The following is a 23,559-nucleotide window of genomic DNA, read 5'->3' as shown; positions in this document are numbered from 1 at the left end:
GGTGATGTACAGAGGGGTTACAGTTACATACGTCAGGTGTTGAGTACATTTCTTTTGAACAGTGTCACCCTTTTGTCTGCTTTTTTAACTTTGGGGAGGGCTTACAACTTGCAAGGGAGGCGCTCTGTACTTGAGCCATGCGTCTAGCACTTTTGCTGTGTATATTTTTAAGATAGAGTCAGCTCAGGCTGACTTGTACTTCAATCCTCCTATTTATCTCTCTGCAACTGGGATAACAGGAACACACCATCATGCATTTCTGTAGAAGTGGGATCTCATACACTTTGAGCCAGGGCTGGGTCCAGCCTGTACTCTCTTCCTCCTCCTCACGAAACCCTCTAAGGCTGGAAAGCACACAAACAACTCTGCATGTGGACACTTTTTTTTTCCTTTTCTTACTGGCCTTTGTTGTGAGGTTTTTCTCTTGCTGGGAAAGAGAGAGCCTAACAGTGCCACCCAATTGATAAATGGGAAAGAAAGAAAAGAAATGAAAAGAAAAAGAAACACCAAAATTAACTATTTTGAAGACTGCCTTTAGAACAGAAGGATTTAAATCAGTTTGTTAATCTAGACACCTTTCTTCTGGAAACCCGATGCTGTGAGGATAAGCAAAAATTGATACAAAGCAGTAGAAAAGGAATTGAATACTAATTTGGCTTTCTATAAAAGGATTACATTATTAATCAGCCAAATAAATTATTGTACAAATAAATAATTGTACAAAGTTTTTTCATGTATATGCAAGTGTGTGAAAGATACCACTTTCATTATTTTCTTTTGACTCATTCTTACTTCTGTTTGAAGCCCCTTACTTGTGAATGATCAGGCAGGTCTAGTTCCAGGCTCTGGGACTCTGTCCCAAATGACACAAGAAAATAGAGAATGCTGGTGGAGATAAGGAGCAAGTTCCATAACCATGCCCCTCCTGTAACATTAATAAATGCTTCCATTAATAAATGTTTCCAAGTCCAAAGTTCACCAAATTCTGTAGAAAAAAAATTCAGTATAGCACTGAAATGGTTTCATTTCCAGTAGTGCATCTGCAATCTCTCTGTAGATAGGAATCCAGGGACAAATACCTCTCCACACCCAGTGGAGTGCATCTGCCCTTTGCCCCAATTCCATGGGAGGACATGTTAGGGATTTGAACGATTCTTGATTCGATGTCAATGACATTGGTTTAATGCTTATGAGACATTGTCCTTATCAGCACAGGCCTCTGTCATAACTTTAGGTTGTTAAGAGCATCTGGGAAGGCTTTAGGACCCTAGACAGGGAGCAAATAGATTCATCTGCACAACTCTAGGAGACAATTTGTGTGTGTGTGTGTGTGTGTATGTGTGCACGCGCGCGCCAGTACCAAGGCTTAACCTCAGGCTTAGGGCTCTCTCCCTTAGCTTTATGAGCCATAGCTCCGCATTTGGCTTTTTGCTGGTTAATTGGGAATAAGAGTCTCACAGACTTTTCTGCCCAGACTGGCTTTGAACCATAACCCTTAGATCTTAGCCTCTTGAGTAGCTAGGATTACAGGCACCAGCCATGGGTACTCAACTATGTGAGAGCAAATTTGAAAAAAATAATAAGTTGCTATAGGCAGAGTTATATTTCATATTGCTGAGTTTGTGGAGTGGCATGTGTATAGTTGAACCATATTACAATGGGTTTCTCCATAATAATCATCATGTATTGTACAACTCTTATGGGGCATTTGCTCAGAGTTTTACAAATCATATGTAGTTTGATCCTTACAATGTGCTTGACCAATGCAACTAACTTTCAAAAATTCCATGCAGATGAGATTATGTCAAAGAGAGTAATTAGCTTTTAATATACTCCTAACCCATTGCTGGACATCTACCCAAAACATCACAAGCCAGGATACCATAAAGACACCTGCATATCCATAGAGAAATAATGCTGGGAAATAGCTGACTCCAAGGTCTATGTTGGTCAAAACCACAAGTATTAACAGAGCTCCTTGGAAAACAAAAGTAGAAGAAAAGTCTCTTCCTTTCTAAAGTATACAGTCTAGATCAGAGGTGTATGTTCTAGGCATTATGCAAAGCTCTGATGAAGGAGTGTGGAGGAGGAGAGACAAGAAGAAGCAGAAAGATGAGAGATATGCCATAATTTGGAGATAAATTGGATAGATTTTTCTTTTTCCAAAACTTATTTGTAACCTGCAAGTTATTGTAACCTGTAATTTATTGTAACCTTTGGCTCTTTTGTGGTCATTTGAAGATCTTTAAAATGATAAGAAAACCTAAAGTGGACTGATAAGGTGAAATAAAATGTCTCTCTGTCTTCTTGTCAAATGTAAGCCAAGGGTCCATTTAGCTGGGCATCTGTGGCTCACACCTATCATCTTAGCTACTCAAGAGGCTTAGATCTGAGGCTTGAGGTTTGATGAAGCCTGGCTGGGGGAAAAAGTCCTTGGAATTCTTTCTTATCTCTAATTAACCAGCAAAAAGCCAGTAATGGAGTTGTGGCTCAAGTGGTAGAACACAGCATGGAGCAAAAAAGCCAACTAAGAAGAGTTACAGTCACAAAAATAAGCATCCTTTTAAAAGTCTATTTAGTGTCATAGTTTTACATGTGTGTGCTTTATTTTGTTCACTGTTTCAAATGCCACTTCCCATTCCAGAAGTAGTACTGACGCCCTGTCTCATATTTGCATTTGCAAGCATCACAAGATTGGGATGTACCCTACAGAGAAAATATGTTCACACAGAATGAATTATACTGCTGTTGGCTGTGAGTTTAATATTAATGAGTTGTCATCATCATACGTTAAATAAAATGTCTTTAAGCTAACCTACATACTTGGGAGCTGTCCCTGAGCCTCTTTATACTCAAGGCTAGCACTCTACCACTTGAGCCACACAGCACCACTTCTGGCTTTTTTCTGAATAGTTTATTGGAGATGAGAATCTCATGGGCTTTCCTGCCCAGGCTGACTTTCAACCATGATCCTCAGATCTCAGTCTCCCGAGTAGCTAGGATTATAGGCATGAGCCACCAGCAGTCAGCATAATTATTCTTGAGAGCAATTATAAGAGTGGGCCATGGGTTTCCCTTAACAGAAACAATTCCTGCCCCTACTCCCCAAGAAAGGTGCAAATGTCCAGCTCTGTAGGGAGACCCTGATTATAGCCAGGTTTCGGGATCTTTACTCTGAATTCTCCCCAAATTCCTCAGAAATACTTGAAGTTTGTCTCCCTTCTGACAACCTAAATTTCTGCTGCTTCTGTTTGCAGACATGGAGATATATTTATGAACCACACTGAAAACTGGATTGGTTCTCAGTACAAGAAGGTGGTTTACAGGGAGTACACCAATGGAGAATTTGTGGAGATCAAAGCCCGGCCACCTCGAGAGGAACACTTAGAACTCCTGGGTATGGCAGATTTCAGTGTGTAGCATTAGCCCCAAGCATGGGTACACACACACACACACACACACACACACACACACACACACACACACACACACTTCTGTGAGACAGGAGGGACAAAGTAGCATGACTTTATTCATCTGTGTGTAGCATATTCTTGCTCTGCCATCATTAGGGAGTGTAATATGAACTTGGATCACACAAAGAATACTTGTAGAAATATAACAGAGGACACATAGTCAGGAATCTACATCCCCAGGAGCCTGACACTCCTTGAGCTGTGAGTCAACAGAGCTCTGAAGGACAAGTGTTGATTCTGTTGAGGGGACTAGGTACTGCCACACAACCCTGGTTTGGTTCTAATCAATGAAATGAGACAAGTGAATATTTTCATTTGAAACAATTGATTGTCTCAGAGAATCTGGTAAAATATTTGCATGACTTCTCTAAGGTTCTGGACTCTTCATGCACAGTGCTGTACTTTCCACATGATATAAAAGAAGTAGGGTAAAACAGAAAACTCAGATGTGGAATGAGTGCCAAAACTAAAAGTCTGGTCTCAGTTCCAGAGGAACTGACCCCAAAAACTCAGCATTGATTTTGTCTGTCTAATACTGCTTTTTCTGCTTCTGGATGCATGAGGTAACTTATATAATCAGTATAGCTTTACATTATCCATATCAATATTAAGTATCAAGCTGACTCTCAGCTTGAAAAACTATGAAATGCTCCACCCACCTTCTTCCACACCTCCAGGGTCTATTAACATTTGACCTGCAAGTTTGTTTGTCTCACCAAATGAGTCGTGCATTTGAGTCATGGTGTCTATAGAACTCTGGAGGAAAGGTGTTGGTCTTGCCAAGGGCTTAGGCACACTCCCGAATCTCCCTCATTTGTCCTATTCAGTGAAATGAGTAGCAAGTGACTTCATCAGTGGCATCTTAGCAGCCTTCAGCCAGGGAAGTGTGAGGCCTGTACACTTATTGTCTGCAGCACAAGGAGACACCTGGGCTTCTAAAATAGCTTGAGAGCCCATATAAGGCACATGGCTACTCAGCACCATTTCTTGTGTCCAGTTACACTGTAATACAGAAAGTATTCATTCTTACTTATCAGTATAATAAGGTGTATGTAGTTTAGGAAGCAATGTGAATACTTTATTAGATGCAAATTCACACACCCACATGTCCACATTAACTGTTTAAAATTTGGGGTGGAGATGGTCCTAGGACTTGAACTCAGTGCATCATGCTTACTAGACAGGTACTCTACTGCTGAGCAATGCCTCCAGTGCTTTTTAAGTCTTATCATTAAAAAATGCTTTTCAGAAACTGCCTGGTTTAGGATAAAAGTTTTCTTCTGAATATGAAAACATTTCAACAAATTTTATATTTATTGTTACCTTTACTGGTGTTTCTCAGAAAAGTATAACAAAAATGGTGGTTTGGATTAGTGAAGAATGGATAAATGTTGCCACATCACCAACTGTGAGTGTCTTATGACTGTAGAATACATGAAATGCCAAGCAAAAAGCCATAGGGATCAGGTCTAAAGTACTTTTAAAATGGGAGCCCATTCACCATGAAGCTATGCCTCATTCAGGCACAAATAAGGGCCTAGAGTATGTTTCTTCAATGTTTCTACATATCTAACATAAAGCATTCAATATGCAGTAGTGAAATCAATGTGCTGTTCATAACTCAATATGTAAGCATTTTTAATTCAATTTTACATTTCAAAACCTTTTAATAAAATTATTTCCTGGGATCATTATTACATCATTATATCCATTTACCAGATACTAAGCAATTTCATACTTACTAAAGGTTTATACACAGGAAATTACAGCACAATGTGAACATCATGTTCATATGACTTTTCTTATTGTCCAATAGTAGCAAAAAGTTAACCATATATCAAATAGTATATTTCAGAATGCCCTGAAATAAGCACTTTACAAAGATTGCTTTTTTTAAATCCTTCCCACAATTCTGTGAGAAAAGTATAGATGTGTCAGATTACATGGCTCACCCAAGTCCTCCCAATAAGCGAAGGAAGCAGAAAAGCAACTCAGCTTGATCTTATTACTAAACACTGTATGATATTTACAGAATACAATACAATATTGTCCTCCAAAGGATGCGCACCAATGCTAAACTAAACTTTATTTTATTCTGCTAAATGCTACTTATGTTTAAACTACACTGATATTGGAAAGAACAACAGTAATGCACACAGGCCCGTGATCTGCCTTTAGGACCAATGATTCATGCTGAGGTGGGTGACTCCATCCTGATCATATTTAAGAACAAAGCAAGCCGGCCTTACTCCATCTCTGCCCAGGGTGTGGAGGACACAGACAGCGGGAAGCAACTCCAAGTGCCTGTTACAAAGCCAGGTCAGTTATTCCAGAGGTCAGCCTTTTCTTTCTTTCTTTCTTTCTTTCTTTCTTTCTTTCTTTCTTTCTTTCTTTCTTTCTTTCTTTATTCCTTCCTTCCTTCCTTCCCTCCCTCCCTCCCTCCCTCCCTCCCTCCCTCCCTTGCTCTCTCCCTTCTTTCTTTCTTTCTTTCTTTCTTTCTTTCTTTCTTTCTTTCTTTCTTTCTTTCTTTCTTTCCTTCCTTCCTTCCTTCCTTCCTTCTTTCCTTCTTTATATTGTTATTGTAAAGGTGGTGTACAGAGGTATTACAATTATGTAAGCCAGGTAATGAGTACTTTTTGAACAGGGTCACCTTTTTCCTAGTTTTCTTCCAATTTTTTCTTCCTTATCTCCCTCCCCCACAAGTTGTATGGTTATTTTCAACATAATGTCTAGTGAGTATCACTGCTGTATTTGTTTACCCTTTATCCCACCATTTCAGTCCTCCTTCTTGCCCTCTTCCAACAGATAAACTTACATAAAAGACAAAAGTACAGAAACAAAAAACAGTGACAAAGGAGGGGGAAAAAGCCAAGAAGCAAAGTAACATAAGACTTCTTGTTTTCATTTCTTAGAGTTCATTTTGGTAAACATTATTTTATAGGATCATATGCCCATAGCTATTGACCTTTGTGATCCTTTCCCAAGAATATCCTCTTTTGGTTTCACTGTGTGAATGTCTAGAGTCATGTATGATTTATCATGTCCAAGTGTATTATTTTTGTCTTTTACCATCCAATGTGTTTACATGTAGATTTTCAGGCACTTTTTAGATACAACAAATAAGGGAAACCATGCAACCTATGTTTCTTTGGGTCTAGCTTACTTTACTTAATATAATTTTTCCAATTATTTCCATTTTCTTATGACTGGTATAATATTCTTTCTGATAGTGAGTAGATTTCCACTGTGTGTATATACCACATTTTCTTGATCCATTCATCCATAGAGGGCCATCTGATTCCATATCTTGACTATGGAAAACAATGCTGCAATGAACATGGTTGTGCTGGTAGCTTTAATATGGCCTAGTTTGTGATCTTTTGGGTAAATACCCAGGAGTGGAATTTCTGGGTCATAGGGAAGCTTTATGTTTAGTCTTTTGAGGAACCTCCATACTGCTTTCCAGAGTGATTAAACAAGTTTACATTCCCACCAACAATGTACTAGCACTCCCTTTTGGCCACATTTCTGCCAGCATCTGTTATTAGTTTTCTTGATTATAGGTGGAATCTCAATGTTGTCTTGATTTGCATTTTTTTTATGGACAGAGATGTTGAACATTTCTTCATGTGTCTATTGGCCATTTTTACTTCTTCTAAGAAGTCTCAACAGCTTGATACTGGCACAAGAATATATCCAAGGACCAATGGAACAGAATAGAAGATCCACAAATAAACCCACAGACCTATAGCCACCTAATATTTGACAAGGGAGGCAAAAATCACAGGATTGGAGAAAGGCAACCTCTTCAACCAGTGGTGCTGGCAGAATTGGCTATACACATGCAGAAAACTGAAGCTAGATCTATGTATATCACAATGCACTAGAATCAATTCTCAATGGATCAAAGACCTTAATACAAGGCCAGATACCATGGAAATATTACAGGGAGGGCTAAGATAAACACTGGGGCCCCTAAGCACAAGTTGAAACTTCCTAAGTAAAGATCCAGAATCACAACAAATCAAAGAAAGACTGGATAAATGGGATTGCATCAAACTGAAGAGTTTCTGCATGGCAAAGGACATAGCAAGCAAGATAAATAAAAAGCCCACAGAATGGGAGATTTTTACTAGCTATGCATCAGCTATGCATCTTGTCTGCTCCATTCTAATGGGGACCATACTTTCTTTTCTTTTTTTGATCTTTGATCAGTCTTAGAGAACCCTAAGTGTATTTCATCATTCCCCAGTCACCCTGGTATGAGAAAATCATTCCTCCAATAACTAAGTCTTTAAGAAATTTCTAGGGTTCCATTAGGGACTTCATAGAGTTAGAAGAAATAACAATGGCCAACACACACTGAACAGTAACCTTGTGGTAGGTTCTATACTTTGCATTTAAAACAAAGCAAAGAAGACATAAAACTCTTATTTATCCTCACACCAATTTGGCAAGGAAGATACTAACATTTTATTGATTCCAGCACCACTGATTTTAATATGTATCATTATAGTATTTGTTACTAAAAAAAAAGAAAAAAACATGCTGTCAGTTAAAACAATGTGTGCATTAGATGTTAAATAATGATAGGAAAATTTTGCATCTTATAATTGATGAAATATGCAATTGTTATGTTCTTATCCACACATTTGCCTTAAGGTGATTAAAATAAGTTGGGTTGGAAGAGATAAAAGATAAGACTGAATCATTGCAGAATAATGCAGATTACACATGATAAAATTCTAAGGGATGAAGAATTTTTAAAAAATCTATAGGACTGTTTATAAAAGTATCAGAGAAGGAAAATCTGTGATGGCTAATTAGTTGACTAGAAGAATGAAGGAAAGAATTAATTAGGTAATTTTTTTAATGAGTTAGAACTTGTTATGCTTTTTTAAAATCAACAATCAACAAGCTTTATTTTTCAGTGTACTTAAGGTACACAGGTAAGCTGAGCAGAGGTACAGAGAGTTCCCATATACCTTCTTTCTCACCCATGCATGGCATCCCACCACTAACAGTATTTTCCCTAACTAGAGTGAAACATTTGTTATACACCATTGCATTACTCAGAATAATTCCACTGTCCTAAAATTTATACCCTGTCTATTATCCCTACCTTCTCCCTTCATCCTAAGTGAGTACAGATCTATATACTGACTCCTTGGTTTGGCCTTTTCAAGGATGTCCTGTACTTAGAATTAGACTTTTCAGAAGAGCTCCTTTCATTCATTGATATACATTTGAGTATCCTCCATATTTTTCATGATTGGATAGTTCACTCTTTAGTACCAAATGATATGCCATTGTATGGATGTATCACACTTCATATACTCACCTACAAAAAGGACATCTTTGTTGCTTCCAAAATTGGCAATTACAACATAGCTAGTGTAAACATCTGCAGGCAGATTTTAGTATGAAAATAAAATTTCATCTCTTTGGAGTAAATACTAACAAATACAACTACTGAAACTATTATTAAGAATGTATATAATGAGACTGGGAAGGTAGCTCAGCGGTAGAGTGCATGCCTTGCAAGCATGAGGCCCTGGGTTTGATTCCTCAGCACCACATAAACAGAAAAAGCCGGAAGTGGCCCTGTGGCTCCAGTGATAGAGCACTAGCCTTGAGCTGAACAGCTGAGGGACAGCTCCCAGACCCAGAGTTCAGGCCCCATGACCGGCAAAAAACAAAAAACAAAACAAAAACAAAAACAAAAGAATGTATGTAGTTTTGTTATTTTTTTAAAGAAACTGTCAAACTGTCATCCGAAGAGACTGTATCATTTTTGTATTCCAATGTACAATGAGAGCTCCTGTTGCTCCATTACTATCTGAGTTGTAGATTTGGGACATTCTAACAGGTATGATCATAACAAATCATTACTTTAACTTGAAATTCCCTAAATGATATATGAAACATTTTTTCATATCTTCCTTACCTTTTATATCCAATCATTTTTCCCCCCAGAAGTGGAGCTGTGGCTCAAGTGGTAGGGTACTAGCCTTGAACACAAAATCTCAGGAACAGTGTCTAGGCCCTGAGTTCAAGCCCCTGAACCAGTACCAATAAAAGAGCCTCATGAACTTTCCTGCTCAGGCTGGCTTAGAACAATGATCCTTAGAGCTCAGCCTCCTGAGTAGCTAGGATTACAGGTGTGAGCCACCAACACCCAGCTATCTTTTCTTTCTTGATTGGTGTTTGTTAATTCAACAAAGATTTAACAATTATATATAAGTATTTCTGTTTTGGGGCCCTCTATTCTGTTTCATTGATATATTTGTCTATTCTTCTGTCAGTACTACAATTTGTTTTCTATATATCTTCTTTTTATTATTTTATTTTTGATTGTCATAATTACATATACTTTTAGAATATGTGTTTCAATACCTGCAAACATGCATATTAATATTAATGATCAAAGAAGCATAATTACCACAACAGTCACCTTGAGTACTTATCATTTCTTTGTGTTGAGAATATTCAAAATCTTCTCTTTAACTATTCTAAAACATACAATTCATCATTGGAAACTACTGTCACCTTACTGCACAATAGAGCACCCAAACATTCCTTCTACTTCCTCCTAATCTACTTCTCCCCACCTCCCACCCTGCTAGTGCCAGTTCTACTTTGTTCTTCACTTTTAATATTGAATAGGCTATTCTGGGTCTTTTACCTTTCCATATAAAACTTGAGCCAGAGCTCATGCCTGTAATACTAGCTATTCAGGAGGCTGAGATTTGAGAATCAAGGTTTGAAGCCAGCCCAGGCAGGAAAGTCTGTGAAACTCTTATCTCCAATAAACCACTAGGAAACCGGAAGTGGTGCTGTGGCTCCACCAGTAGAGTGCTCTCCTTGAGCTGATAGAGCTGAGAGTACCCACCCAGGCCCAGAGTTCAAGACCCACAACCGACAAAAAAAAAAAAAAAAAAAAAAAAAAGCTCCAAGATATGGAAACAAAAGACTTTTTTTTTTACTTCTTAGTTTGTGGTGATTCTGTCTTCTTTTCCTTATGTCTGGTTTATTCAAGTGTATATCTTTGGAAGGGTTGGGGGAGGGCACAGAATGGGAGAGGGGAGGAATGGGAGAGAGTGAGGGAACAGGTAACACTGTACAAAAGAAAATGTACTCATTACCTGACTCATGTAATGGTAATCCCTCTGTACATCACCTCAATGATAACTAAAGTAAATTATTTTTTAAAAAGACAACAGCATGAGAGGAGAAAAGCTTCCCTCCAGGCATCGGTGAAGGCTTTGGTAAGGTTATGGTATGGCTAGAGTGACCCTAGCAAGCTACTACACCTTCCCAGGAAGGGTGGGAAGGCAGTCCTCCTCCCAGAGCCAAAGGTCACAAGAGTAGGCAGGACAATAAACTAGAAAGTGCAAGGAAGAATTTTTTTTTCTATTCAAACTCATGAAATATTCCTTAAAATGTTTCTTGATAAGACTGAAAGGTTTGTGAAAAACCCCAGAGATTGGTGGGAGAAGGAAAGAATTAACAGCTTGGGAAACTCAAGCAAGTTATAAAAGAACTACTTGCATGAGAAAGGGAGAAAAAAAACATCATAAGAAAAGGAAGCAGCCCCTGTGAAATTCCTTCTTGTTAAAGAATCCTGTAAACATTTACTGAGCACCTTTATATGTATCATTATGCTGGTGGCTGGGCAAACAATGAATTATTACCACTTTAATAGTGCCACTTCTGAAGCTACTCAAACTGAAGAAGCTAAATATCAGTTCTCAGTTAGCAAGGTAAAATGGATTTTCATGAAACATAGTGGAAACAAACTAGACCTATAGTTGTATTACTACCACTGATGCATTCATAAAAATTCATAAAAATGGATAAAAAATCAGGCGTGCCCATTTCTTTTGCTTATGGCACACATGGTTAGCCATAGGTTTGTTAATTCTGACTGGGTGGGAATTTGACAGAGATCATTCAGAAGATATTTTGGTTGATTGTAGTTCCTATTTAGGACTTTGGCAATATGATTGTTTTGCTTGTTAATCTAGATACATTAGTGCCTTCTCTGTGCAAGGCCCTGGGTCAGCATTTATTTATTTACTGTCTTCAGTGCAAAGCACGATTGCATGTATTTATTTATTGTCTTGTTTAGCCCTCACAACAATCTGATAGTCAAGATAGCTAACCAAGTATACAGGCAAGGAAACTAAATGTCAGTGAAGTTTTAAGTACCTTGTCAAATGTTTGTTAAAAAGTACACTAGGGCTGAGAGTTCAGTCTAGGTTTCTTGATTCTCTGTGATTCTGGATTTTTACCTTCCTCATACCCTATATCCCCAGGCTTTTAAAACATAGGTATCTGAATCAGAGAGTCAAGATATTTCTGATTTCACTTGGTCTTGTGTATGGCTTGAGCAGAGCTAGTTAACAAAACTCCCTGATGGCTCCTCTAACAGGCCTATACTGAGCCACTTGATGACTTACTCCTGAGGATTGATAGCTCTTGAGAAAGAGATAAAAACATATAGCAGAAAATCAGATACAAATAGTCACTTCCTAAATACATAATAGTTCACATTAGAAAAAGAAAACCAGAGAGAAGACTGGAGTCTGGGGTGACAGATTTACCATTTCCTTACGGAACTGTAGAAATCAAGATGTGAAGTTAGACTATTTCTAATGAATGGATACATTGACCAAAGTATATGCAGACCTGCTTGTGTTTCTTCAGGTAAATCACTCTAACAAATTCTTTCATTACTTCTTTGATTTCAGGAGAAATAAAAACGTACAGATGGAATGTCCCCAAAAGATCAGGTCCTGGGCCTTCTGATCCCAATTGTATTCCATGGGTCTACTATTCCACAGTAAACTTTGTGAAGGTAAGGAGGAGAGAGCACTTCAGTGTTCAGTGTCATGTGTCTGTGAGTCGACTGCTGACATCATTGCAGCTCTAGAGAGCATATGAAAAGGGGGTGGAATTTAGAGGTAGGGTCTTGAATTAGAGCCTACTGGCCAAATCTAGCCAGGCTAATTTATTAACATCATCTATGGTGTAACCGAGACCGGATGACCCAAAAAGTAAAAAGTGTTTTCAATACAATGCTTTAATTTTTTTAGAGTTGTCTAGCCATTGATTTGAACTAAGGACATTCAAACCAAAACCTCATTCAATTAACACATTTAGAAACTTACAAGATAATTTGAAGCAAAAGAAGACATGTGGATAGATAAGAAAAATGTTTCACAATATAATTTGTTCATGGTTTTGGATGTGGAAAATCTATTAACTTTAAAGGATTACCAGGGACACCAGGGATCAGGAAAGGAAAACATAGCGACTGAAATAACAAAACTATTTGAATGATAAATAAACTAAGATATAAAAGGCAAAGATTCCACCCTGACAGAGTTAGGTACATGTATATAAAACAAGTGTAATTGTTAATTACCTGTCATAAACCAAAGTTCAAGTTAAAGTCATAGCTGATATGAAATGTAAACATTTCCCATTATTAAAAAAGTGAGGGACTAAGCCTGGTACCAGTGGCTCAGGCCTGCAATCCTAGTGACTTGAGATCTGAGGATTGCAGTTCAAAGCCAGTCTGAGCGGGGAAGTCTGTGGGACTCTTGTCTCCAGTTAAGCACCCAAACAGCAGAAGTAGAGCTGTGCTTCAAGTAGTAAAGTGCTAGCCTTGAGCAAAAAAGTTAAAGGACAATCCCTAGGCCCTGAGTTCAAGCTCCAGTACTGGGGCACACACACACACACACACACACACACACACACACACACACACACACACACACACACACACACACACACACACACACACACACACACACACGTGAGAGATTTTAACTGTGGTCTTAGGTATTAACTGACTTGAATTACTGTCCTAGACAGTACTAGAATTTAGGAGACAGATTTACGAGTGACTTGAAGAAATGAATTTACAAATGATAATTATGGGAAACTTAAACTTATATATTTACTCATTCATGCATTCCAACAAATGTTTAAGTACATCTGATATGTAAATTATGCCATTTAAAACTATGATAGATGCAAATATTCTTCTCTGGAAGAAACACATGACTGTGAGGAAAGTAGCACACATCCATGCTTACAACTCTGACTTTGATGAATTGTATAGTGTCTAAGGTTTTATAGGAGGCTTTGGATAAGGCTGACAATAGAAAAGTAGAAAGTACATTAAAAACAAAAAAAAACTGCTTGTATCCATATCTTGGGGTTCATTTCACTTAGCGTCATCTTAGATGGTCATATGTATATAGCTTTTGAGTTTTTCTGCACATTATTTGATAAGATTATCGTAGATGTATACTAATTATTGCAAATGAGAGAAACCATGGGACCTATATTTCTTTGGGTCTGGCTTACTCACTTAGTATGATTTTTTCCAAATCTTTCCATTTCCTAACAAAAAAGGTGGTGTCATTTTTTTTTTTGATGGAAGCATTGAATTCCATTGTATAAATATACCACATTCTCTTGATCCATTCATCTACTGAGGGCATCTAGGTTGGTTTTATATCTTAGCCATGGTGAATAATGCTATGATAAACATAGTTGTGCTGGTAGCTTTAGTATGGCTTTGTTTGTGATCATTTGGGTAAATGCCCAAAAGTGGGATTGCTGGGTTCTAAGGGAGCTCTCTACTGCTTTCCAGAGTGGTTGAACAAGTTTACACTCCCACCAACAGTGCAGTAAGGTTCCTTTTGGCCACATCCTCTCTAGCATCTGTTGTTATTAGATCTCTTGATTATAGCCATTCTAACTGGGGTAAGGTGGAATCTCAACTTTGTTTTGATTTGCATTTCTTTTATGGCTAGAGAAGTTGAGCATTTCTTCATGTGTCTATTGTCCATTCTTATTTCCTGTTCAGAGAAGTCTCTCTTTCAACCTTTAGCCCATTTAGTAATATGATTTTCTTTTGTTTCTTTTGTATGTTCTTCCCACTATGGTATATCCCCTGTTATCACTGTATATTTTATTTTGGTGCCCTGCATCTTGTATACACATTTATCTAATTTGGGGAGGGGAAGGGGAATAACAAAATGCTGAAACAAGGACACAATGAGACTCACAAGACACTACGTTGGAAATAAACTTTACAACTTCAGGGGAGGGGGAGAAATGGAGGAGGTGGGGAAGTAGGAGAAAAACAAAGGCAAGGGTAACAACAAAAAAATAAGAAAAGAAAAGTAAAAAGTGTGTTTGGGAGGTGTTCAAAGGCCTATTTAGCTATCATGTAGGGTCCAAAAAAAAAAGTAGTAGGGAAACCTAAGTCAGAAACTTCATTGGGATTCATATGGATGGGCTTTAAGACCTGTCAAAGTTTTGTACTGTATTTGGTAGGCCGTGGACAGTCACTGAAGACTCCTAGCTATGGGAGTGATGAGTCTAATCTAACAGTGGTCAATAGGATGAACTGATAGGCTGAACCAGAGACTACAGAGAAACGAGTTTCTAAATTCTTGTACTAGAATGGTGATACATGGAATGAAATATAATTAAATATTTAATAACTCACGTATTTTAGCTTTATTTTTAAAATTATCTTTGAGTAGTGGTAGAAAGCTGATTGAATTCACCACGTCAGTTTGTGAGTACAATGTATCTTGATCAATGTCATCCCTTGCATTATTCTCCCCTGCTCCTCCCAACCCCACCCATGATTCAACTTTTTCTTTTTAAATTCCAGGATACATATAGTGGTTTAATGGGTCCTCTGATTACATGCCGAGAAGGAGTATTGAATGAGAAAGGAAGAAGAAGTGATGTTGATTATGAATTTGCTCTCTTGTTCTTGGTATTTAACGAGAATGAATCTTGGTATCTGGATGACAATATTAAGAAATATCTCAATAAAGACCCACGAGATTTTAAGCACACCGATGATTTTGAAGAAAGCAACAAAATGCATGGTATCTCAGCGATTCTCACTGTTGGGCTAGGTCCATAGGAATTCCTAGCAATGTAGACAACCCTTGGGTACTATAAGCTTTTCCCCTTTTCAGGGACCCTGAACTCAAGAAAGTTCTCTAAAGTTTCTCTTATTACGTGAATCCGTCTAGCCATTGGTTGTCTGTTAGCAAAGTCACTGAGACTTTGGACCAGCTGTTTAGGGGCGCCTATCTCTGATAGATCTCTGCAGAAATCTTTACTTTATCTATTACAAAGTAATTTTTTAATAATTATTTTTTGCTATACTTATATATCTGCATCTCCATATTATATATCTACATATATATTATTTGTATCATCTATCTATATTTATGTATATATATGTATGTGTATATGCATGTACATGTAGGAGTTGAATCAGGGCCTGGGTGTTGTCCTTTTTTTTTTTTTTGTTCAAGGAACAGGCCTATCATGTAAGATACAGTTCCTCTTCTGGCTTTTTGCTGTATAATAGGAAATAAGAGACTCACAGACTTCGTTGTCCAGGTTGGCTTTGAACATGGATCCTTAGATCTCAGCTTCCTGAGTAGCTGGGATTACAGGCTATAGTCATGAGTCACTGGTGCCAAGCTATTGATATGTTTTGTATGAATCAAGTAACTAATGCTTGATCAAATTTAAAAATTAGGTTTCAGGGGCTGGGAAGGTAGCTCAGTGGTAGAGTGCTTGCCTTGCATGCATGAGGCCCTGGGTTCGATTCCTCAGCACCACCTAAGCAGAAAAAGCTGGAAGTAGCGCTATGGCTCAAGTGGTAGAACACTAACCTTGAGCTGAAGAACTGAGGGACAGTGCCCAGGCCCAGAGTTTAGGTCCCATGACTGGCAAAAAAAAAAAAAAAAAAAAAAAAAAAAAAAAAAAATATATATATATATATATATATATATATATATATATATATATTAGGTTTCATTCTCTTGAATATGAAAGACCACCAACTGAATTAAAAATTATCTCCTATTTGATTCTGGATAATTTAAGGAAGTTTGTCTTTATTTTGGAAGGAATAATGTGTTCAAATAGACATCTCCAGAATCTTTCACTAAAACTTGTGTGTGTGTGTGTGTGTGTGTGTGTGTGTGTGTGTGTGTGTGTGTGTGTGTGTGTGTGTGTGTGTGTGTGTGTGTGTGTGTGTGTGTGTCCACGCATGCCAATCCAGAAACTTAACTCAGGGCCTGGGTGCTCTCCCTGAGCTTTTTTGCTTAAGGCTAGTGCTCTACCACTTGAGCCACTTCTGGATTTTGAGTGGTTAATTGGAGAGTCTTACAGATTCTCTTGCCCAGGCTGGCTTTGAACCTTGATCCTCATGTCACACCCTCCCAAGTAACTAAGATTATAGGCATGTGCCACCAGTTCCTGGCTTAAGACCTAGTTTTGAAGATGAGTCTTGTCCATGATCACAGAGCTAGCTGTTAATATAAATGAGAATACTGTGGCCTGGTTCCTCATTCAGTTTTTCTTCCCTCTACTGGTTTTGCTATCCCCTCTTAAAAATTTCTTTTTTTGGGGGGGGGGGGTCCGGTCGTGGGGCCTGAACTCTGGGCCTGGGCACTGTCCCTCAGCTTTTCAGCTCAAGGCTAGCACTCTATCACTTGAGCCACAGAGCCACTTCTGGCTTTTTTCTTTTTGCTTATGTGGTGCTGAGGAATCAAACCCAGGGCCTCAGGCATGCAAGGCAAGCGCTCTACCATTGAGCCACCTTCCCAGAGCCCCTTCTTAAAATTGCTTAGTGTATTCTCTTTTTTTGGGGGGGGGGTCCGGTCGTGGGGCCTGAACTCTGGGCCTGGGTGCTGTCCCTCAGCTCTTCAGCTCAAGGCTAGCGCTCTACCACTTGAGCCATGAGGAATCAAACCCAGAGCTCATGCATGCAAGGCAAGTGCTCTGCCACTGAGCCACCTTCCCAGCCCCTGTATTCTCTTTTGTAATGGTTTTCATCTACTTGGATGCATCACAATGCACAGAATAAAGAGGCAGTAGAAGTGGAGGGATGGGTCACTATCATATAAAACCATCTTTCTTTGGTTCTGGTTAAGTTCTGGGTTCAGCCTGTGTGAAGATCTGCATTTGGAGATTTTGAAAGTGAAACATTATGGAAATGGCTTATCATTCATTCAGTGTTGTTTGATATATACTGTATTCTTGGTGGCTTAGTCTACAAAGAATTCTACTGTCTACAGAATGGTATAAACTGGTTTCTCACCAATGAATCTGCAATCTGCTTTCCAAATAGGTTATGCAAAATAACAAATAAACAGACTGCCAACCAACATTCAGCTTGGGGAAAATAAGCCTACTGTGATTTCTCTCTCCTAGCTCGTGTTGTACAAAGACTTCCTGGTAATCTGAATATTGAACCTTGCATGGTGGGGTTATTGGTTAGTGGGAGTGAGATTGTTCACCATTTATCAGGTAGATAAAAATATTAGTGATTAAAAGACCTTGACTTGTCCATACGCTAGTGGTTCATACTTAACTCAGGAGGTCGAGTTGTGAGTATTGTACTTTGAAGCTAGTCTATGCAGAACAGTACTAGAGACTCTTATCTCCAATTAACCCCTGAAAAGCCAGAAGTGGAGCTGTGGCTCAAGTGATAGAGCACCAGCCTTGAGTGAGAAAGCTGAGGGACAGCACCCAGGCCCTTAGTTCCCACCCCAGTACTGGTGTGTGAGCACACACACACACACACACACACACACACACACACACACACACACACACACACACACACACACATACACACACACACATCTTGAACTATTTTGAAAATCGGATTTAGTAGTGTCTTCTCACTAACCAGAGGTTATTTTGTTTTCATCTTCTTAGCCATTAATGGAAAGATTTTTGGAAATCTCCATGGTCTCATAATGAATGAAGATACAATGACAAACTGGTATTTGTTAGGAATAGGAAGTGAAGTGGACATACACACCATCCATTACCATGCTGAGAGCTTTCTTTTCAAGGTGAGTGTAAGGAAAGTGCTTTGCAAGAAACTTTTTGAAGTACAGATTCAATGTATTTCCATTTGAGAAAGAAGAGATACTTAGAAATGATGCTCACAGGGGCCTTATAAGAGAGACTGAACAGAATAATGTGATTATACTCCTTTGCTGGCAGATATTTCTTTATGTATGTGTATATTATTTCTTATATACCTTCTCTGAACCTTGGATGAATTTTCTCATTAGTTTCATGTTCAGATCTTCACTTTTTTTCCCTTTTCCCTTTCTTTCTCCTGTTTTTTCTTCGTGATTAGTTAACAAAATGGCTTTACTCAGGAAAGAAGAAATGTTGACCTCTAACTTTCTCTTGACTTTTGCTCTGGAGACTTGGGCTGGACTGCCTGTGACCTTTTGCTCTCTGGCATTAAGTTGTACTTTAATGGGTGGTGCTGGTGGTATAGTAGCATTACCTGGGAAGCTGATTGACAGGCCCCTCCCTGATCTGCTGAATGGATTTGCAAGGATAAAATCCAAAGAATCTGTCCATCTCAACTTTTCAGTGTCATCTAAAGAAAGTAGAGAATAATAGTCATATGTAATCTATGTGGAAAATAGAATCAGATATACAGGAATCGACAGAAATATAATCTGGTATCTAATATTCTTCACCCCACTATTCATTTCAAAGGACCATCACTTATTGACTGTATTGGCTAATACAGTAATTAGACTTTCACATACTAAATTGCTATGCTGCCTTTTTAGAAATTAGCCTTTTTAATATACATCTAAGAAATAAATTTAAAAGCTTATAAATGTTATAGAAACTAGCATATACAAGCTTTATGGTGAAGAAGACAGGAAGAACATGAGTTTGAGGCCAACACAAAGTTAGAAAGAAACCATATCAACAACAATAAAAAACTCTGAAGAGAAGGAGGTACAGGTCAAAGAGTAGAGTGCTTAGTTCCATGCTCAGTACTACAAAATTATAAGAATATACAAGTTCAAATATGCATATATAAATGTTAACATTAAGACTGTATAAAATACACCATATTTATTGTATAATTCTGTTTTTCATAAACACAAACTTATTCATTAAATCAATACCAACCAAAATGATGCTCCCATCATACCCCTGTATCACTTACCTGTCCACGCTTAGCACTTGGCAATCACTGATCTGCTCTCTCCCTCCCTGCTAAGATTTAAATATGGTCTCGAAAGCTCAGGTGCTAGAGACTGAATTTAGTGTCTTGCTTTGTTGTGTGGGTGTTCTCTTCTCCAGCTTTTTGCCATGGAATGGGTTGGTGAAAAGGCCATCCTCAGGTTCCAATCCCCTAATTTTGGACTCTCAGCTTTGAAAACAATAAGGGGAAAAAAACCTCTATTCTTTATAAATAACCCATTCTCAGGCATTCTGTTATAACAGTACAAAACATATTCAAGTAATCTCTACAGTTTTGTCTTTTCTGAATGTTACATAGAAATCACTACTTACGGGCTGGGAAGGTGGCTCAGTGGTAGAGCGCTTGCCTTGCATGCCTGAGGCCCTGGGTTCAATTCCTCAGCACCACATAAGCAAAAAGAAAAAAACCGGAAGTGGCGCTGTGACTCAAGTGGTAGAGCGCTAGTCTTGAGCTGAAGAGCTGAGGGACAGCGCCCAGGCCCAGAGTTCAGGCCCCACAACCGGACCCAAAAATAAATAAATAAATAAATGTTCACATCCCTTCAGAAAATATGTAGGAATAGAATTGCTATACCATATGGTAAATGTATGTTTAACATTTTAAAAATCAAGCCAGGTGCTGGTGGCTCATGTCTGTAATCCTAGATACTAAGGAGGCTGAGATCTGAGGATCACAGTTCAAATCCAGCAATGTACACAAGACTTTTATCTCCAGTAAACTAACAAAAAAAGCCAGAAGTGGATCTGTGGCTCAAGTGATAGAGTGCCAACCTTGAGCAAAATACCTACAAGTCTCAGTACTGGCACACACACACAAAAAAAGGGTGAGGGGGAGGAGGAGGAAGCAGGAAGGGGAGGGGGAGGAGGCAGAGGAGGAGGAGGAGAAGGAGGTGCATTCCCAACAGAAATATATGAGAACCTATATCTATTTCAGTACTTGGTAACTTTTGGTTTGCATTATATTTTTTTCCTTAGCCATTTCTATAACACATGTAGTGGTATTTTATTATTTATTTATATTTTCCTAATGGTTAATAATATTGAGCATCTTTTCATGTGTTCCCATGTGTAAATCTTTCTTGGTAAAATAAATAAATTTTATTCCCACTTTTTATTACTTTTTAATTTTAAATTTAACTGATACATGAAAAAGAATATGTATGTGTGTAGTACTGTATGATATTCTACTCACATATGCATTGCATAATGTTCAAAGCAGAGATGACTATTTCCTCAAACATTTACCAATCTCCCCCCTCCCTTTCTTTTCTTTTCTTTTCTTTCTTTTTTTTTTTGTGTGGCTATACTGGAGCTTGAACTCAGGGTCTAGGCATAGTTCCTTAGCTTTTTGCTTGATGCTGACATGCTACCACTTGAGACACACCTCCACTTCTGGCTTTTTGCTGGTTAATTTGAAGTACTAGTCTCATGGACTTTCCTACTGGTGTGGTGCCAAACTATGATCCTCAGATCTCAGCTTCTGAGTAGCTAGAATTAGAATCATGGCAATTGATACCTGGCTTATTTACCCTCCCTCCCTCCATCCCTTCTTTTTCTTCCCTCCCTCCCTCCCTCCCTCCCTCCCTTCCTTCCTTCCTTCCTTCCTTCCTTCCTTCCTTCCTTTCTTCCTTCCTTCCTTCTTTCCTCACTGTCTCTGTCTCTGTCTCTTTTTACTTTCTTTTCTTTCTTTCTCTCTTCCTCTCTCTCTCCTTCCTTCCTTCCTCTTTCTTTCTTTCTTTCTTTCTTTCTTTCTTTCTTCCTTCCTTCCTTCCTTCCTTCCTTTCTTTCTTTCTTTCTTTCTTTCTTTCTTTCTTTCTTTCTTTCTTTCTTTCTTTCTTTCTTTCTTTCTTTCTTTCTTTCTTTCTTTCTTTCTTTCTTTTGTCATAGGGCTTGAACTCAGGGCCTGAGTGCTGCCCTTGACCTTTTTCGTTTAAGGCTAGTGCTTTGAGCCACAGCGCCACTTCTGGTTTTCTGGTGGTTAATTGGAAATAATAGTCTCATGGACTTTCCTGCCATGGCTGGCTTTGAACCAGGATCCTCATATCTCAGCCTCCTTACCATTTCTTAATGGTTAAGAAAAAATCTTTCTTCTAGCTTTCTTAAATATTCAGAACATTATTATCTAGAATCAACAATTGGGAAATAAACACACAAACACTCCTTACTTGTAATTAATTATGATTTGCTACCCACTGTTTAATTTTCCTCCATGCTTTTTTCCTCTTTACACTCCCAATCCCCTTCTACTCTGTGAGACCAACTTTTTCATATTCCACATATGAATGAAATCATGTTTCTCTGTGCCTGGCTTATTTCATATAATTATCTCTTGTTCCATTCATGAATATGAAATCCATGACAGGATTGCATCCTTTCTCATGGCAGAATAAGTTCCATTATGTAGATGTACTGGATTTCCTTGTCATTTCGCAGTTCTTGGATATTTAGGTTGTTTCCATTTCTTGGCTATTGTGAGTAGTGCTGCAGTAAATGTGAGGGTGTAGGTGCCTCTTTGATATATTGACTCAATTTCCTTTGGCTCTCTAATTGTATGCATGGACCATATTGCCATTTTATTTTTAATTTTTTTGAGGAAATTCTACACAGTTTCCCAATGGGATCATTAGGAGCCAGATATTTCAATTTTATTGATCTGTTCAAACACCTACTTTTGAATTTCTTTTATTTTTTCCCATTCTATCTTTGCTTTTATGCGTTTCTGCTTTTCATTATTTCATTCCTTCTATGTATTGTGTATTATTTTGTCCTTTCCCTGTGGTGAGCCACAAATTGTATTTTTTTCTCAATTATTGCAGATAGATAAATCTTACAGAGAAGATGTCTATGATCTCTTTCCTGGAACATTCCAAACCATTGAACTGTTTGCAGATCACCCAGGGACATGGCTACTGCACTGTCATGTGTCTGACCACATCCATGCTGGCATGGAGACAACTTACACAGTGCTCCGGAACATAGGTACTGTTGCCTGTCAGTGATGCTGGGGGATGGCACCCAGCTTCCTGTAGCTGTGGAAAACAGGAAGTATGAGAGAGAGAGAAACCCAAAGAGCTCAAATAAAAGAGAAAGATACACAAAAATGCAATCCAATGTAGTGTGAGATGTGCTGTGATGGAACGGAGAAAACAGGGTTCTGTGGCAGGAGGCGGAGGGAGGACATGGTTAACATTTTAGAGATAAGAACCAAGGTTTCAAAGTCTGTGAAGCTCAGGACAGCGAAGCTCAATGAGTGAGCAGAAGCTAGCAAAGTGGAGGGGTAGCAATGCATGTGCAGTAGCATGAAGTAGATCAGTGAGAAAGATGGCAGATGCCTATGGGGCAAAATCACTGCTGTGTTTATAAAACAACAAATTTAACTTTTACCTTCCTGTTTGCCCAGACAACAGAATTCCATACTCCACGAAGGCTCCTGGAGGAGCCCCCCCAGCCACAGTGCCCTCCAATGGTAATGAAATGTGTGCAAATGCCTCAGTGTTCCCCTCCTGAAAGAGAGGCAGGTGTCTGATGTTTCCCTTTCCTTTTTCACAGAACAACCTGGCAGTGAGGGGCTCTATTTCTTTGGCAAGAATCTGGGTCCAAGAGGTGCCAAGGCAGCCTTGGTCATCCTTTTCATCATGGGACTTCTTCTCCTGGTTGCTACCATCATTCTCCTCCTCAGACTCCGTTCTGCGAGGAGGCAGATGGCTTACCGCGAAGTCCAGTCTTGTGCACTGCCCACCGATGCCCTGTGACCCATCTGGTTTACCTCTGCAAGGAGTGAGTCACCTCCGCTGGTTCGACAGCAGCCATGGGCAAACCAGACCGTGGCATCAATCACCAAGGAAGGCTGACACTGTGCTCTGGGTCAGGGTTCTGATCTTCTGGAACATCATCCGAAGCAATTTGCTTTTATTTATTTATTTTTAATGGGCTGTGAATAATCCTCACGTACAAAGTATACAGGAAAATAAGGCACAGGCCTGAGATG

General features: G+C 38.7%; 1 protein-coding gene across 1 annotated transcript in view; it reads left to right on the top strand.

The window, feature by feature from the left end:
- Positions 1-23,323, top strand: part of Hephl1 (hephaestin like 1) — a 78,793-nt gene extending 55,470 nt beyond the window's left edge. The window contains exons 13-20 of the mRNA XM_069989571.1: positions 3,258-3,397; positions 5,652-5,792; positions 12,227-12,333; positions 15,178-15,400; positions 18,261-18,400; positions 22,388-22,550; positions 22,972-23,037; positions 23,121-23,323. Coding sequence (XP_069845672.1) covers positions 3,258-3,397; positions 5,652-5,792; positions 12,227-12,333; positions 15,178-15,400; positions 18,261-18,400; positions 22,388-22,550; positions 22,972-23,037; positions 23,121-23,323 — 1,183 coding nt within the window. The remainder of the gene's footprint in view (positions 1-3,257; positions 3,398-5,651; positions 5,793-12,226; positions 12,334-15,177; positions 15,401-18,260; positions 18,401-22,387; positions 22,551-22,971; positions 23,038-23,120) is intronic.
- The last annotated feature ends 236 nt before the right edge of the window (positions 23,324-23,559 follow it).

This window comes from Dipodomys merriami, unplaced genomic scaffold (assembly GCF_024711535.1).
Source record: "Dipodomys merriami isolate MVZ:Mamm:240054 unplaced genomic scaffold, mDipMer1.0.p SCAF_38, whole genome shotgun sequence".
Classification (NCBI taxonomy): domain Eukaryota; kingdom Metazoa; phylum Chordata; class Mammalia; order Rodentia; family Heteromyidae; genus Dipodomys; species Dipodomys merriami.
This window is presented reverse-complemented; position numbering and strand designations above follow the sequence as displayed.